Source organism: Hydra viridissima, unplaced genomic scaffold (genome assembly GCF_058129835.1).
Source record: "Hydra viridissima isolate aposymbiotic clone 2 unplaced genomic scaffold, HvirCarnegie_v1 scaffold_3, whole genome shotgun sequence".
Classification (NCBI taxonomy): Eukaryota; Metazoa; Cnidaria; class Hydrozoa; order Anthoathecata; family Hydridae; genus Hydra; species Hydra viridissima.
Genome location: NW_028324302.1, coordinates 2,890,733 through 2,909,365, shown reverse-complemented (window position 1 = coordinate 2,909,365; position 18,633 = coordinate 2,890,733). Strand labels below are relative to the sequence as shown.

Here is an 18,633-nt window from a genome sequence, read left to right as displayed (position 1 = left end):
TGGAGCGGGCAAATTGATCCCCGCGATCTTTTTTCAGGTAACAAGTATCGATAAAAACGAAAGAGTCCTAAAGAAAAAAATAACAAAGAAATTTGTAATAACTCTGATAATTATTCCGATGATGCAGAGTGTTAAAATTATACTGAGACCTTTGCCTACTCGTGCTATTGGGAAGATGGATTCTTAGGGTACATGACGAATAAGCAGGAAAATAATGTAGACAACTTTTGGGTATCAACATGTAATTCTGTTCGTTGGCTTTAAATTTCTAGTTTTTGTATTATAATAATAAATATTTTGATAACATTTTGTAGTGATCGTTCTTCCCTATTTATGGTTTAAAATTATCCCTTTGCAGTACCTTAACTGTTGTTATTATTTTTTATGTATTATAATTTACAAGTTTGAAAACTTATTATGATATATTCAGATTGTTGATCTTGGTTTCTGTGTATTTTGAGTTTAATATTTTTGTTTGAATTATATTTTGCACTACCTCCTCCAACTATTTTAATCACTCTAACATTGAGATGCGCCGAGTTAATGCAAATAAAGTGTTAGCCAAATCGTAAATTTGAATTTATTTTGGAACGGTGTTTTGTTTTTTTAACTTGCTTATCTTGCCTTTCAAATTTAAGTTGCTTACTTACCATTCAAATATTTGGAAAAAAAGTTTTTCCAACAATGCATCTTGATGTATTTACCAACAATGCATCTTGATGTATTTAAGGTGGTTCATCAACAACAACAACAACAACATAAAACCATCATAAGATGTGTTAGACATAAGCTTTTAAGCTGAAATTTTCACGGTTTGTTCCCTATGGTTGGGAGAATGAGAAAAAACTGTTTCCAGATAAAATTGCAGTGTATTGCAAAGAATTTTCTTGTTTATTTCACAGAAGAGAACAAATTCATCTTTTGTAAAAATGTTAGAGAATTGTTGTAAAAACTAGGTGAACTCGAATAATTGTATTGTGATTGGTAGTTATTTATAGACAGTTCAAAGCGCAGTCTTGAGTGTGTGTTTCTACACAATGGCAACAATTACAGGTCAATAGCAATGGAAACCATTATGCTATGAATGTAAATAAAAATAATGGTGCTAAGAAATATATTTATACAATATAAGGTACAAAAAATTGATTCTATATGCAACCTTTGGAACATTTTAAAAGCAGAGCATAAAAGGAAAATATGGTAGTTTGAAACCAAGGTGTGAATTTTTGGCATCACATGGTGTGGATTTATATATCATTTCATGAACCCTTCGTTTTTTTAAGCCAAAATTACAAAAGTATATATGGATAACTGAGGCAACTTTTTTCAACTTTTAATTTTTGATTTTTATTAGGTTTATTTTATTACTTAAATGAATTTGTTTGGATAAAGTGTATTTTAAATTAACATTGGCATAAAAAAATTTTATCCTGAATAAATTTTCCACAAAATCTCAAAACTGTCCACATTGAATTGCTTAAAAAAATTTCGGGACTCAAACCCTTTTTTATGTTAAACACTTAAGTCAAAACCCCCTAATGTGTAAATTAGGGGGTTTTGACTTAAGAAAAAAAATATAAAAATATTTTATAGGCAGGGCTGGACAGAATGTACGCAGGTCTCGAGTTTAGTTGGCGGGGGCCATCAAATCTATAAAATGTCAAAACCTAAGAAAAACCCTAAAAAAGGTGGAAAGGTGAAAAACGCTTGATTTCATTCATATCTAAATATAAAAAACTCAAAAAATGTGCATTTTATCATCATTTTATTGACATCTACATTTTGTTGAATAAAAAAGCAGATGTGTTTTGGTATTCGTATATTTTTAAACGAAAAAAAAAACTACAAACACTTTTGCTGTGAAAATCTTATATTATGTTTATGAATGAATTCAACTGAATTTTATTCTAAATATATTCTATACCTACATAAACTATAGATGTTTTACGTATTTCTAGGTTTTTGCACTGAAAAATCTTGTAAAATAGTTTGCAAATCCAAATGTCTTGCTTCTTGACTTTAAATCGATATGATCGCTAAGCTGTTTAATTTGTTCTGAGTCATTGTTGACTTTAGTTTTTTTATAAGTTTTAATCCAGAAAATAACCTCTCTCCAGAAAAAACGCTCACTGGAATTTTTAAATATTTGCAAAGAACAATAAATAAGTTTGGCAATGCCATAGCTCTGTCATTTTGACAATGCCATAGCTCTATCATTTTGGAAATACCACAGCTCTTTCATATTGGAAATGTCATAGCTCTATCATTTTGGAAATGCCATAGCTCTTTCATTTTGAAAATGTCACAGCTCTGTAATTGTTTGTCATTGTCATTTTTCTGTCATTTTCCGCTAAATTTAAATAATTTAAATGAGTTTTGGAAAAGTTCTGATGAAAGAATAGATTTTAGAACTTCCATTTCTTTAACAACTATGTATCGTGAAGGAGGCTTAGATGATAAAATTTTGTGTAATCTCTCAGAGCAATTTCTATATCCGCTGGATGGTTTTTTAGTTTTTTTCCCCATATTTTATTATTTTTCTCATATCTTTTTAAAACCCAAAAACCCATGTAGATTTTCTTAATTGTTTAAAAAAATTTTCTAATGGTTGTCCAGCTTTACTTAAAAACAAAATTGCAAAAAGATATCTTAAAAGAGTTTATAGGATCTGTAATAGGTTGATTATTGCCTTTATAAATGAAAATTTCTTTTTTTTTCTGGAGCATTTTATTTTGAAATTTAAGAGATATTTCTTATAGAGAAATTTAAGAGTGTTTCTATAATTTGCTCAACCAAGTTTTTAGTGACTTTGAGGGATTATAAATATTTATAATCCCTCATTAAGTTTCCAAGTGATTCCCTTTCTTTTGTCATTTCATTTTCCAAAAATGGTTCTGCTTCACTTTTAGTCTGTGGATCTTCAGGGATTTTTGATATTTCAAAAAGTGCATTAAAAAAGTTACCTATTTAATATCTTACTGCCTTAACACTTTGAATCCGACATTCCCACCAGGTATCACAGACATATTTGAGAAGCACTAACTATCTTTTTGAAGATGCCAATAACTTAGGCTTAAATTAAACTTTCTTCCTTTGATAATATTCATTAACTTTTTGACTGGCAATTTGCTGGAGATGGCCCTGCATTATTGGATCGAATTTTTATGAGTAAATCAGTAATAGGCCTAAAATACCTACCTAAAATATTTTCGTTTTTTGCACTACCAAGTTTTTAAATGGATTTTCGCAATGCTGTAATGCATTCGAATTAAAGTTTTATTACAAAAATCTTTAAAATATTTGATAGAAACAAACTTTTTCTTGGTCGAATAACTTCTACTGCACTTTATCGATTTTTTTGTACAACAGAAAGTTTTTTTTTTGAAGGTCAGTACATTTTAACATAGCTAACAAATGATCTTTCGAACACCAAATGATCTTCCAAATGATCTACCAAATGATCTACCAAATGATCTTTCGAATTTTCATCTAGCGGTAGTCTTCTGCATAAATTTGACCAATTATTGAATTTGGAAGAAGCAAATGCACCTCAATCAGTTTTGGTGAAAACAGAAACAAAACATTCTGTCCTTTGGCTCAGAGTTTACCCAAGGACGAACTATTACTTCTCAATTTGAAATTTTTCTTTTTAGAAACACTTTTAAAAAATCATCTCTGAGAACTTCTGGTTGTTCTTTCTTAACTAAATAGTCTCTTAAAATGTCTTCTTAACTAAATGGTCTATTATCTCGGGCCAAGAAAACTACTACCAAAATAGCAGGCGAGCAAAAGAATGAAAACCTTGGACTTTTTGATAGTAGAAATTTTGAATTGTGGGACTTTTTGATCGTAGAGATATTGAAAAACCCTTGATCAGTAAAAAGAATAAGAAAGCCCGATTAAAGTTTGCCAAAAATCACCTAAATTGGATAATCAAAAATTGGAAAATGTAGCTTTCTCAGGCGAATCTAAATTTAATTTTTTTAGAAGAGATTGTAGACAACTTGTATGACGTCCAATTAACACGAGAAGTGATATTCGGTACTGATTTCCTACTGTAAAAGCGGTGGAGGAAGTTTGATGGCTTTCTCTGCACAAGCAATCGGTCCATTGGTCGAGATCAACGAAAAGTAAATACTGTTACTTACAAGGATATTTTAAAAAACAACTTGCTATCAAATGCTGAAAATAAATTGCTGCAGAATTGGGGATTTAAGCAGGATAGTTACCCTCCTCCCCCCCCCCCCCCCAACACACACACACTCATCCAAGATATTAAAACAATTTAAGAGGTTTAATCTGGCCATCTCAGTTCCCAGATTTGAACCCAGTAGGACACGGTAAGGATTAACTTTAGCGTCGTAAATCTCAAAAGAAAAAAGTAGTCACAATTACACCATAAATGTCATAATATCCGGCATAAATGTCCGGCAAAAATGTCATAATAACATCCGGCATGAATATCCGGCAAAAAATGGAAGAGGGAAACGTTTCATTGACGATGCAAATTTTATCAAGCAACGTTATTAGTTAAAATAAAAGTTAGTTAGATAATTATTTATTTCAAGAATTATTTCATTTATTTCGAATAAAGCGTTCTTCCTTTTATTCTATTATTCTGTTATTTATGGCATTGATTTTATTACCCCTCCTACTTTCCAAAGCTAGTCAAAACTTTACTTCACTTTGAAAAATGGCTGGTAGACTAAGAGCATCATAATTTTTGATATGGGAAGCGTCAAGTTCGAAAGCTTAGATGTTCAAATAAAGCTATATTATTCCAGTGATTGAAAAAAGAATGGGATAAAATTCCACTTGCATTGATCGATTAATTGAGTCAATGCCACATCGTTGTTCGGCTGTTATCGTTGCAAATGGTATGGCGACAAAAATAATAACATTAAAAGTTATAATAGCATAAATAAAAAAAAATAACAAAAAAATTTAAGTCTGTTATAAAAAATGTGGACCAAAATTTTTCTTGTACTAGGTTGCCTCAATCACTTGCATATGTAAATTTAACAACTACAAAAATAAATTTACAAACATAAATAATATTCCTTTCGCTCTATTTTATATCAATATCTTATATTAATATCTCATTATGGTTATAAATCGTTAGTCTTTTTAGGACTTATCTATGTAATCCAGGTGTTATGAATGACTTTGAAAAGCTCACACCAGTATATGAACTTCTGGGAATGTGAGGGAAACCTCAGAACATTTTTAATGCCGATAAGACAGGTTAACAAAAAGATATCAGCAGTCAGATGATATTCTGAATACGTGCTGCTAAAAACCTACATCAAACGGTGGTAACCTCAACAAAATGCATGTACACCATTAAGATTTACTGCTCAGCAGTTGGTGATTATCTCCCGAAGGCTAACCACCTATATCATAAATGATGTTCTAGTGGACCTGAAAATGTGTTCTACACCTGTTCTGATTCTTTGTGGGTAGGGAGGAAGCAATTTGTTGAGTGGTTCACAAAAGTATTTGTTGCTGGAACTAGTAGCCTGCATGGAACTAAGCTGTTAATTTATAGTTTGATATAGTTTGCACATATCTCCATATAGTTTGATATAGTTTGCACATATATCCATATAGTTTGATATAGTTTGCACATATCTCCATAGATTGTCGAGCTCGTTATACAAAAGAACATAGAGTTGTTATGCTTACCAGCTCATACAAACACCATTCTGCAGTCACTTAACGTGGGTGTTTTTAAGGCTATGAAGAGTGTCTGGTGAAAGTACATGCGCACCTACTATCGTGAGAGTCGTTACAGCAATGTGGACAAGCGTCCATTTCCTGGATTATTGAAGCGCTTTAAGGATGCTGGCGCATTTTCCAGAGTTAATCCCATTATCGCATTCGAGGCTTGTAGAATATATCCACTGAACAGAGAGATAATTACGTCGCAATATGAGGTAATATTGATTCATGAGTAAGTGTAACACAGTTGGTGCCAGTCGGAACAATTTACATCTATAAAGATTCTGTTTTGCGTTTACAAAATGCAAACATTTTTTTTTTTTTATATAATTCTGCATTATTTTGGCATCAGTCTTACCTAATGTGATGCCAAAAAAATTAAAACTAGTTTGTTGTAGCAAGTTATTGCTATTTTGTATGATCTCTGACATGGAATTACTACACAAAGTTTGATATTAATATTTCCCCACGCCTCGGGGGAAAATTTACATATTGAGTTCGTTTATAGCATTGCGTGAAGTGAGGCTAATCGCTTTAAACAATAGAGAAACGGATGTCAATGCAATTCGAAGATTTGACCAAAAAAAAAATCCAATATTATTTGGTTTCTGAATTTTTTTTTTGCACGAAAACTTTTTCAAAAGTATTTCAGTTACTCCAGTCTACCTTCTAAACTGTAGATTTTCCAGTTTGTTCGAAGAACGAGCACCGAACTGAATAAATAAACCCTGTGTCATTACAACTGAAAGCATTTATTTTATCCTTTTTCAACTTTTACATCTGAAATAAAAATAGTTTAAAGAGAAATATTTTTCAAGCAACTTTTATATGGAAAAACCCACATGTGTTTAAACTAAATTGCAAAAATATAAATATATGATTTGCCTACACTCAAAAAATATATAAGCTATAAAAAATATATAAATTAAAAATATATGTAAAAATAAAATATATATAAACTCAAAATCTACATCAGTAAAGTTACAAATTTTCTTTTTATAATATATCTACATTGTTATGCATATTTTTATTTAGGTGAGTTTATATTAAAACATATCTACCTAAAAAACTTACAGCTAGCTACATAATGTTTTCCACCTTTAATCATGTCAAAAGCACTACAGCTTCTATCCTGAAAGTAAGAATGTTTAAGGTTACACTTTACTTGAACTTATTGTTTATTTTATTTCAAAGTAACTATGACCAATTAACAATAATACAAGTTTGGTTGGATAGTTTTTTTTATTTAGCATTTTTACTCAATAATGTAATTTTGTTTTCTTAAAATTTAAAATTTTTTTTCTAATGGTAAATAAAAACTAATGAAAAAAAAAAAAAAAAAAGATTGGTGAACTTAGAACATTTCCTGAATGCTTCCTGTAATATTTGTGTATGTGATTTATTACAGAGTAAAGGAGCCTGTAACAATACTTTAATTTAAGCATTAAATATAAAAATTGTTTGGTATAAAAGTTAAAGTTGATTTTTAATGATAGTTTAAAAATTTAGAGATTGTCATTTTCTGTTTCTATTTTTGCTTTTAGTGCAAACATGAAGTTCACAAATTAGTAGTGCGAAATTATTCTTCTGGAATAGGACTTCGAGGATCACTTCCTCATAATACTGTGAGTATATTCTGATGTAGGAAAATGAAGGATGCAAAAAAAATATCTACAACATTTATATAGTAAAAATGTTTAATTTAAATGATAAAAAGTACAAGGTTATGGGTTTAAAAAAAAAAAAATTTAAATGTTAACTTTAAAAGCCTTTCAAGTGGTGGCAAACGCTAAAGTAAAGTTGTACACAATTTAGAGGTTGCTCACAACTTTCAAAGTTTAAAGAAATTTACACTTTTACAATTGTTTTTAATTTCAATCTCAAAATGTATATTACTTCATAAGTGTTGTCAATAGTTTTAACTAAAATTAACATAATAAGCAACCAACTGATAATTAATGTTATCGATTTCAACCAAATTGACTAAAAGTTGACTCATCGAAAGTTGACTTTGAAAAATTGAATAGTTGATTTAATCAACTATGGGTCTCCTACTAATTGACTAAAACTCATTTTAGTTGGGTAATCATCCTAGCATCCTTATTTAAATTTTTTCACTTGATTTAACTTTATCAATCTTTAATATTGTTATGATGCTGACCAATTAGTAAAGAGATATCTTAATAAGTAGTTTATCTTGTAAAGATAAATTATTTACAAAGATTTAGGCATGTATAAGAATATCATTCAAAGCGGTTTTTTTAATTCAACAAAATATCTGAACATTGAACCTAATTTGCTGTATCACGTAAACTTAACTCTTAGCTTACTGTATGTAGTACCACTTCATTAATGTTTCCTTTTTCTCATTATAGTAACCAGTTGATGCTTTTTAATTAATATGTTATGGTACTCAGTTAAAGATGTGAAAAAGTTTTATAAATCTGTCACCCCAAAAAAAGTTTAGCCACCCCATCTGCCCCCACCTATCTATGTCACCATTTTCTATTGAATAAATTTTTTGTTAATTGTTTGCTTTAATTGTTCTGAAAAATGATATAAAATGTCCATCTGTATTTTTTTTTTCTTTACTTTGTGACAGTAATTTCCATTTTATTTTGTTTTTTATTCGATTTTAATTCATCTAATAGATTAAATGGATTAAAATTGAACAAAGAAAATGCTCTTATAAAACAACAGCATGTGTTATTACTACATTATTACATACCACCTAGTTTTTTTTGTTTATTCTCTTAAAGTTCTATTTTTCTCATAACATCTAAAAAGCAAATTGTCAAGCAACATTAAAGTATGTGATAATAATATTCAAATATTATAGTCATATACTTTAACGTTGCTTGACAATTTTTTAGTCGAAATATTCGAATAAAAAATTTTATTAAAATATTTTGACTAAATCAACTTTTAGTCAATTTAGTCAATTTTAAAAATGTATTAGTCGATTTTGGTCGACTTTGGAAAATACATTAATTGATTTAGTCGACAGTTGACAAACTTCTAAGTTGTAACAACACTACTAATAATGTTAAATTATAAAATACAATCAGTTCCATAATCCTAGAAACTTAATTCCTCAATCTGTATTCGTTTTTATAAGTAATGGTTTCTTTGGTGATTTGAATTTGCCTCTTGTGCTGTTGAACAGCATTCAGAGAGTCTCTGTTCTTCATTTTTTTTGTCAATCATTCATTACATTGACACATTAATGCAACATCTTGTTCAGCTCAAACTTATTATCAACTTGCAATCCCTAAATTCTGATTAGGCCCTTTTTTTGTTTACTTCAAAAGTGTTCCAGATACTTGAATCAGTTACAAAAAGTGATTGAAAATCATTGTTTGTCAATGGTCCAAAACTGATAACCCAGATATTACAAAATCTTCAAATAATTCAAATGGATATCAGCAACATTTTCAAATTGTTACATAATTTTCATATTTGGTTTAGGATTCAATTTGGAAATCATTTTTTGTTTTGTTTTTAATTAAGCATGATTTGAAAAAACAATAAATCTAATAAGTTTTTTGCTTAAATACTACAAGTGTCTTTTTAGTGCACCTTTTGCAGTCTGACTTATTTCATCAAGAGATTTTTTTTATTCATAGATTTGTATGTGTCAAATTTCATTAATAATAATAAGTCATTAATTGCATCATCTTCAGGAAATGTGTATGAAAACCATGAAGGTATATACAGGAGAGATGCAAACAAGCTAAAGGATAGCAATTCTTTCTCTTCTATCTTTATGTCAATTGGTTCCTAAACATGTATATTTTGATCATTAGATGACTATTGACAACCAACAAACATGGTGAAAAGCACCAGACATGTTGAATCATTTTCCTCTAAAAGGAATTTCACCAAGAAACAATGTCAGTTTTAAAAACTCTCTGTTGTTATTCCTTGGTTGTTTCCTATCTGTTTACAATGCTTTGCTGCAAATATTACTGTTTCATCTTTTAAATGTTTCAGAAGATCATCTCTCAAGTGTTCATCACTGAGACATTGATATTCTTCTTGGCTGATGAAATTCCATTGTTCTTTAAACTTTTTAAAAATCAAAACATCTGGACCACTGGTTAGCCAAAAACAGCATTTGAAAACATCAGGCAAAATATAACAGTTCTTTTTGCAATAACTTTACTATTAGTATACAAGCTCAACTATGAATTCCACTGTTGCTGGAGGTTGTATCAAAACACAATCCAATAACTTGTTCCTTTATTCCCCATTCCATGAGACTTGTTACACTATCCTCAGCCATGGCTGCTCCAGTTCGTTTTGATATTTTTGGAATATCAAAAAGAACTGGAACAGTATAGCTAAGGCTAATGTAACTAACATGGCCAAATGATCAACTTTCTCATGAACAAGGTTGGTAACATCTGTCAGTAACTTCCCATCTCAGTGTACAACAAGGAGCATGTTTAGATTGAATTCTTGTTTTTCCTTTTCTGCAAATTTTTTGCAAAATTTTCACAAATTTACATTCTCAGTGTTAAAATCCTCTATAATGACTCATTTTCATTTGAATGCTATGTATAATTCTAGTTAAATGAAATACAAAGTAAATCTGAGTTGTGTTAACAAAATGTCTGATAACACTATTGTAGTTGTTTTGTTAAATTTTTTAGAAGTGTAAAAATTTTTCATTAATGAAGAGTAACAAAGTTAAAAAAAATACTTTCTAAATTAAGTGTCATTCAAAACAAAATTAAAAAATTGTAAATTAGCATTTCATTTTTGACATAAAATAAAAAGTTTGAAGTATAACCTTTTTTAAATTGCATTCAGTCTTTTAAAAAAGGGTCAGTTGTTCATTTCAATTTTTTCAAAATTCACATTCAAAAAGTTCTTAAGTAACCCCCTGAAAACATGAAACCCAAATGAGGGATTTTTTGTTAGTTTTGTTCATTTTGAGATTTGACACCATATAAAAGTTTTTAATATGAATATTTCAATAAAAAAGTTCTTAAGTAACCCCCTGAAAACATGAAACCCAAATGAGGGATTTTTTGTTAGTTTTGTTCATTTTGAGATTTGACACCATATAAAAGTTTTTAATATGAATATTTCAATAAAAAAAAATTTTACTATGTAGTGTGAACCACTTTATGTATGTTATAAAGATATATATTATGCAATACAAATATATATATAAAATATGTATTAACTAAACCACCATGTTTTCAAAAAAATTCAACAAATTATTTGTTACAATTTTGATTTTGATTTATTGTAAAAGATACTGATATATGAGGATTTTTATGAGTCTATGTAACTGCAAATTTATATTTACAAAACTACAACATCATTTAAAACTACAAGTTAATGAACATTTTCAGTGAAATCAGAATTAAAATCTTTTTTTTCTTACTTTTTTTAAGAATTTCATACAAAGCAATGCTTAATTATTGCTTTTGCGACAAGAAAATATAGAGAAAATGAACAGTACTTGAGCATGCTTTGTTAAACAATAGTTCGTTATTGCTTGTGCAACAAGAAAACATAGAGAAAATGAATGATATTGCTTGTGCAATGAAAAAATATAGAGAAAATGAACAGCATTTGAGTTTTGTTAAACAAATAAGTAGTTTTGGTTTAACCTAAGAATAAAAAAAAAAAAACAAAGTTGTTTCTATGAGATGTTGCCATTTTTTGTTAAACCTCCTGTTGTCCCACATTCTATATCTTTGTACCTTTTTTGCACAGTTGACATGGAAATCTGAATAAAAGCAACATTTCACTTTTTCTACTGTTGGGGCCAATCTAAAAAAAGTTATAAAATTTCAAGTAAAAAATGGCATTTAATGGATTTTTTTTGGGTTTTAACACTGTGGCGGGTCATTTTGACCCAAGGACAACAGAAGGGTTAATTCAAATACCTCACATAGGAAGAATAAGAATTCAGAGAGTTTCCTTAAAAAGACTTGAAACAATTTAAAATAAGACATGTAACTATAATTTTGGAAAATTATTTTCTCTGAAGAATGCTTTTATTTGTTTTAATAATACTCCAGTCTTCTGCTCGTTATTTTTTTTTATAATTTCTTCTTTGCTATTTGAGTTGTTTTTTTTTATGTTAACTTTTTGTTTTTTTAAGAGCAAATGGATGATCTTGAAACTCTTTATATTTTCTTTGTTTAAAATAAGTTTATTGAATGAAGCACTGAATGAGGGTTGCTTTTTAAATGTTTTATTTTTGTAAGTTCAAACTCAGTTGTGATCAAATATAGTGAGCATCCAAGAGTTTTTTTCTTAATTTCACAAAAAGCATTAATTTATTAAAGTAATCTCTTTAGTTCAAATAAGTTTTTTTTCAACGACTGGTTACAAATATTATAGACCAAGACAAAAGTTTAACCAAGTTTACAGTAAAATGTTTGTATGAATATTAACAGATTTATTATAATATCATGAAGATGTAAAATAAAAATGTGTATCATTTTTAATGAGCGATTCGTTCAACAAATTTACATAATTTTAATTAATTAAATGTTTAGAAGATTCTTACGATTTTAAAATATTATAGTTAAATAAATATTATAATAAAGATCGTAACTCTTAAATATACAATATGTAGGCAAAGCTACTAACATAATAACAGTGAATGATTACTAAAAAAACTGACAGTATGACTCAATTCTAATCAATAAAAAATTTCTGGTGGCTAAAAGAATAAAAACAGATTTATTCTTTATTATAATATTAAATAAATAAATAGTTAATAACAATTAATTGTTATTAACAAATAGTTAATAACAATTTTTATCGTTTTTTTTTCTCTGAGGTACAAGAAAGTAAAAAATTCACTTCAAAGTCGTTATAATACAAAACTTGAAAATCACTGAAAAATAATTTGAAAATTTTATCGTAGATGAACCAATGGACAAATCATTATTAGATCAATTTGAAGGGAATGTAAGAATTCCTGCTTGGGAAAGTGAGGTCACGGATTACATTAAAAAAGGATTCAGTATCATTGCAGTCGAAATATATATATCTATAATAAAGATATATATAAATATTATAATAAAGAATAAATCTGTTTTTATTCTTTTAGCCACCAGAAATTTTTTATTGATTAGAATTGAGTCATACTGTCAGTTTTTTTAGTAATCATTCACTGTTATTATGTTAGTAGCTTTGCCTACATATTGTATATTTAAGAGTTACGTCTTTTTTGCTTCAGCATTATCTGTATTTAAATTGCTTAATGATTACCATACCTAATGGAATATGTATATGTGCTAGTAGTTTGTAGAAACAGAAAATAGCTGAAATGGTTTCTTACTAAACATTGCAAAAATTCTGAATGAATATAAATTTTCAAGTTTAAAAATTTTGTTTTAAGATTGTAAAGTTTGTCCCACAACAAGAAGCCTGGATAGTTGAAAGATTTGGAAAATATTACACTACACTGTTACCAGTAAGTATTTATTCAAATGGCTAATACTGTCATTGCAAAAAATCACTGATGTGATTGCAAAAATGCATCTTTTGTTGTATTCAATACAATAGTTGCAAATTTGCAAACTCAGTGCAAAAATACGTCTTCTTAGTGAAGTTGTACCTTCTTTATAGAATCTCCTTTACCTTTCAACTTTATTTCCTAGGGTTTGAACTTTCTTCTACCAATAGTGGATGAAATCAAATATGTACAATCACTAAAGGAGATTGCAAGTGAAGTGCCTCAGCAATCTGCCATTACAAAAGGTGAATCTTTATTTGTCTGTATTTTTTTTTTTACGATTGGAAATTTTTTTCTCGTTTTTAAAATTTTAGAAGAGTAAGATTTTTGTAAGATTTTTAATGTAAAGATAAACCAAGATTTGGTTAGGATTGTTTATTTTTACATTAAAAATCTCATAAAAAGGATCTTTGCATTAAAAATTTTCAAGCAGCATTTCTCAAAAAGATGAAATAAGTTTGTAGACTGAGATATGATCATCAGATTGTTAAAAATAGATGTTATTTTATATCTTTATTGCTTTATATTACTATTTCTTTGTATTCTATTTCATATTATATCATTTTATGTTATTATTATGTTATTTATCATTATTTTTATTTACTATTATCATTTATTATTATTACATTTTATTCTTTTCTATTTTCAGTCTTAATTATTATTTTTCTTCCTAGATAATGTTACTTTAAATTTGGATGGAGTGCTATATTTTCGGGTAGTTGACCCTTACCAGGTATATAAGATTCTTATAGATTATAAATTCTTATGAATAAAATTTGTAATAAAAAGGCTGAAAATGTGACATAATAAATCTAAAAGAATTCAAATAGGCATCTTATGGTGTTGAAGACCCTCAATTTGCTATTACACAGCTGGCTCAAACTACAATGAGATCTGAAATTGGTTTGTAGAGATTTAAACTTTTTTCAATAGTCTTTCAAAATGCTTTTTTGTTTTGTTTAGTTGACCTGCCTTTTATTAATAAATGGGACTTAAGTTGTTTATATCTGTTTATTATAATAATATGATATTTAGGGCATTTGATTATTTTAAAATTAAAATGAAGTTATTTAGTGAGAGCTTTTTTATGAGTTAAATATTTTTAAAAAAAAACATGTTTTTCTTGGTTTAGTATTATGTATTGTTTATATATTATTTTAGGCAAAATGGCACTAGATGAAGTTTTTAAAGAACGAGATACACTTAATCTCTTAATTGTTGGTATATTTAGTGATAATTTTAATGATTATGTTATGGCTTTTGCACTAAACTTTGATTTAGCAAAGTTTGACAACAAACACTGAAAGTCATGCAGAATTAAGACAAATTTTAAATTGATTTGTCTGTAAAGTCCTAAAACCTTGTAAAATTACATGAACACAGATGATGTCATAAATTTGCAAAAGGAATTATTGAATATTATTGAATTAATGATAGTTACTAAATATATTCAAAGGAACTTTTTTATGAAAATTTTTAGAAGCAATAAATTCAGCTGCAAAAGTTTGGGGCATTAAATGCTTGAGATATGAGATCCGTAAGTTTTATCCAAAAAATTTTTTTCCCCCGATTGTTCTAAAAATACATTTATTTACATAATTTTTTTTTTTAAATAAAAGGCTTATTTGTAAATAAAAATGTATACTTGATTACTTGACATTAATATTCAACTATATTATTTAACACAAAGTGTGTATATATATATAATCATTTTTTTAACATTAGGCGACATACAGCTTCCTACAAAAGTTCGCGAATCAATGCAAATGCAAGTTGAAGCGGAGAGGAAAAAAAGGGCTGTTGTTTTAGAGTCAGAAGGTACCATGTAAAAAACGTTAAATTGATCTCTTAACTTTCTATAAAGTATTAGAAAAGCTAAAGTGGTATGTCTACTAGTAAGTCTATTGGTAACCAGTAACTGGTTCATAATTTTGGTAATAATTTTCATTTTTGTGCGCTTCGTAAAAGTTTACTATTTGATTGCAAGTTTTAAAGTTGTAACAAGTTGTAAGCTACATAAAATATATAAAAAAAAGTGAAATTATTTTTTTTTACAAAAGTATTTAAAAAAAACTAATTTTGAATAGGTCAGCGAGAATCTCAAATCAACAGAGCATCTGGTGAAGCAAATGCTTTACTGGCCACTGCAAAAGCTCGAGCAGAGGCAATTACAATGATTTCCAATGCTTTAAATCAAGCTGTGAGTTAAGTTTTGTGTGTTGTTAAGATACATAATAGGCTGATGACATTTTTACTACCTTTTATGTCTGTTCATTAGCAGATGGACTTTGTTTCCTAGAAGAATCTTCTTTTTGCTTAAATCTTAAAAAAGTTCCCCCTAGATATAGAATATGTCATTTACCATTTCTGTAATGTACTATAATACAAAATTTGCCAAAGATTTTATTATTGTTGAAAAAGAATAATAAAATTATGCTTTAAAAGGAAAATCATTTTGTAAACAGTTTTACTAGTCAAGTTTTTATTTTAGAGCTTTTATTATTAAGGAAAGTAGGCTAGTGGGTATAACTATTTTAAGTTAGATTTTTTTCAAAAGTATAGCAAGCACAGTTTAACTACTAGTCATTTGTTGCAGGGCTTGTTGTAGAGCTTGTTGCAGGGTTTTTTCAAAAAATATGGTAAGCATCTTCTACTTGAGTCTCTGAATCTTATCTGTTGGTTGTTGGTGTTGGTTGTTGGTGTTGGTTGTTAGTGTTGGTTGTTGGTGTTGCAAATAAAAGCAATCTTTAAAGTTTCCATCAATATTTCCAATTTTTTTTTGCAGTTGCATAAATTAGAGTAAGAAAAATCCCACAGACCAAAAATAATGAAATATGGAAATTAATTTGGTTGAATCAATAAAATGAAAATAGCTTTTTATTATGGTTACTTCAATAGTTAGTAAAAATTGCTTACCACAACAAAAATATTTTGCTGAAAAAAACACTGCTGACCAAAAGTTTGAAATCTTTGAAAATGAGATGAAAAAAGTAAAAAATGAAAGTTAACATGACATAGTGTTTTGCAAAATCAACAAATGTTTGTTAAAATTAAAATGAAATAATCTAATGACAAAAAAAAAAAAAAAAATAAAGAACACAAAATAAAAAAAAGGAAGTTAGCAGTTTGAAATACTGATGTTTAATAAATTTTTAATAGAAAAAAAAACCTCCCTTAGATTTAATCACTTTCTTTATGAGTCTGAGGATAAAAAAGCAACCAAATTGTTTATGGTTTCAAGTGACATATTGTCCCAACTAACTTTCAAGGTATTACACGTACTCTCCTTTGATGACTGACACTGGTTGCAGGCTTCACTGTTCAGCGTGTCCCATAGAAGTTCAATAGAAGTTCAATAGAAGTTCAATAGAAGTTCAATAGAAGTTCCATAGAAGTTCAATAGAAGTTCAATAGAAGTTCAATAGAAGTTCAATAGAAGTTAAGATCAAGACTTAGAGGAAACCAAATATGTTCTTCGAAACATTTTCATCTGCTTTTTGTTTTATATAAATTCTGCATAAATTAGAGCTATGTTTGGGATCATTTTCCTGTTGGAAAATGAATCTAGCGCCATTTATTCATAAACCAGATAGAACTGAATTTTGTTCAAGAGTTCTATTTTCTTTTTTTGTTTTTGATTTTAATTAAATCTCTTATTCCATCATTGATTATTCATTACGCCGTTGATTTTAACTAAATCTCATATTGCATCAAACAGATCACCAGATCTGTTTGATGAACAAGATAGACAAGATCTGATGGCATATTGAAGATAAAGTCTTACATAAAATTCAAAAAGAAACAAATGGCTCTACTGATTATTCCACTGGAAGACTGGCAGCCAGCTCTTCTACACATCCTTAAAAATGAATAAAAATTAAACATGGTTAAGATGGTCTGATTCCTGATCTAAAATCTAAGAGAAAATATCAAAGGACTGAATATCCACATAAGCCTATTACCAGTTTTTTATCCACTCACAAATCCAAAGCAACTGTTAAATAAAGGAATTAATATTCTAACTAATATTAACTAATACAAATCTGTCTTCAGAGAAGTTACACAATTAGAAAAAAAAAACAAAACTAATGCTTTCCCTAGAAACCTGATCACATTCACTTTGAAGGAAAACACCTTCGCAATAATGAGTGGCTATTTATTAAAAATCTTGAAAAAGTAATATTAATGTTAATATTAATATTAGTAAAAGTAATTTATTTGGAAGCTCTTTGTCTTGAAAGTGTAAAAAAATGTTACTGAAGGAATTAAGATGTTATTGGATATTTGGAATTTTATTCGAAAAAATTTACATCCAAATAATTAATTCAAACATAACCGGTTCAATACAGTAAAAAATGGAGCAGTTATGCATCTTTGTTTTATTGATGTAAATCACAGTATCTCCAAAAATTAAACACCATTTTGTGCCAGAGTTTTTAGAAAATTAAGATGAACTGAAAACTAAGTGGAAGCAAGCCACTGCTGGGAAAGGAAGAGTTTTTTTTCAATACTATTTTTTCAATAATATTTACCCAAAAAATTACATATACACACTCATATATGCATATAAACAAGTTCATTTATATAAACAAAATAGTTTTTAAAAAAACGCTTCAAAGTGGTGAATCTATTGCATAGTGTGTTTGTGTAACAAACTCTATTATATTGTTTTAGTCCGGCCATCAAGCTGCTGCATTATCTGTTGCCGAGCAGGTAATTTTTACTATTAAACTTAATGCTTACGAATGAAATTGACTTTTAATTTCTATCAAATGATTATTTCTCGTTTTTTTTTTTAATAAAATTAACGCGACGAAATTGCTCTATAAAAAAAATTTCTGACTTCATAAACCTTGTGTTTTAAATAATTATTACAGTACATACAAGCATTTAGTCAGCTAGCTAAAACAAGCAACACTGTTATCATCCCCGCAAATACAAACGATGTTTCCTCCATGGTTGCTCAGGTATAATTTTAGCTTGAGGATTCCTTTCAATATTCAGGGTGTTAATACCAAAAACCATGAAAGATGTGATCTCTGAAATGAATTTCTCGTTTATTTGACGTCCGGTTTGATTTATCATTAAATGTAATTAAATTTAGGCAATGGCTGTGTACAAGAACATCAATAGTCGTAAACCAGAAGATTCTTCTGATCAGAACTTACATACGAAAAAAAATTTAAACGAGTCTAGTTCAAACGACGAAAAGACATTGGGCTTCTCTGGATATAAGGACATTTCTAATTTAGCTTCATTAGGAGAATTCAGCGTGGCCAACTCTTCGACGCGAAAAAGAGATTTTACTTAAAGAATATTGACATTTTTTGTGTTGACGTCTTTGTTTAGAATAAGGAACAATTCTCTTGAACTTATGAAATGTTAAGCGCAGTTGTATTAAAAATGTCGTGAACTCGTTC

General features: G+C 28.4%; 1 protein-coding gene across 2 annotated transcripts; it reads left to right on the top strand.

Annotated features, from left to right (window-relative positions):
• Positions 1-6,726: 6,726 nt before the first annotated feature.
• LOC145201984 (stomatin-like protein stl-1) lies at positions 6,727-18,633 on the top strand. Of its 2 annotated transcripts, none has more exons than XM_090082402.1 (13): positions 6,727-6,859; positions 7,266-7,346; positions 13,097-13,171; positions 13,359-13,458; positions 13,888-13,946; positions 14,044-14,116; positions 14,375-14,434; positions 14,694-14,750; positions 14,939-15,031; positions 15,301-15,413; positions 17,888-17,926; positions 18,091-18,180; positions 18,318-18,633. In XM_090082402.1, exons 1-13 carry the CDS (start codon positions 6,809-6,811, stop codon positions 18,522-18,524), a joined length of 1,098 nt encoding a protein of 365 aa, XP_089938528.1. In that variant the 5' UTR covers positions 6,727-6,808; the 3' UTR covers positions 18,525-18,633. The 2 variants fall into 2 exon arrangements, with proteins under 2 accessions (XP_089938528.1, XP_089938527.1); XM_090082401.1 differs by having other exon boundaries at positions 6,727-6,874.

Excerpts from the sequence above, each read along its gene's own strand:
- LOC145201984 (XM_090082401.1), top strand. The coding sequence starts at position 6,809 with ATGTTTTCCACCTTTAATCATGTCAAAAGCACTACAGCTTCTATCCTG. Across the intron at positions 13,459-13,887 it reads GCAATCTGCCATTACAAAAG|ATAATGTTACTTTAAATTTG; the intron begins GTGAATCTTTAT and ends TTTTCTTCCTAG. Across the intron at positions 17,927-18,090 it reads CATTATCTGTTGCCGAGCAG|TACATACAAGCATTTAGTCA; the intron begins GTAATTTTTACT and ends TAATTATTACAG.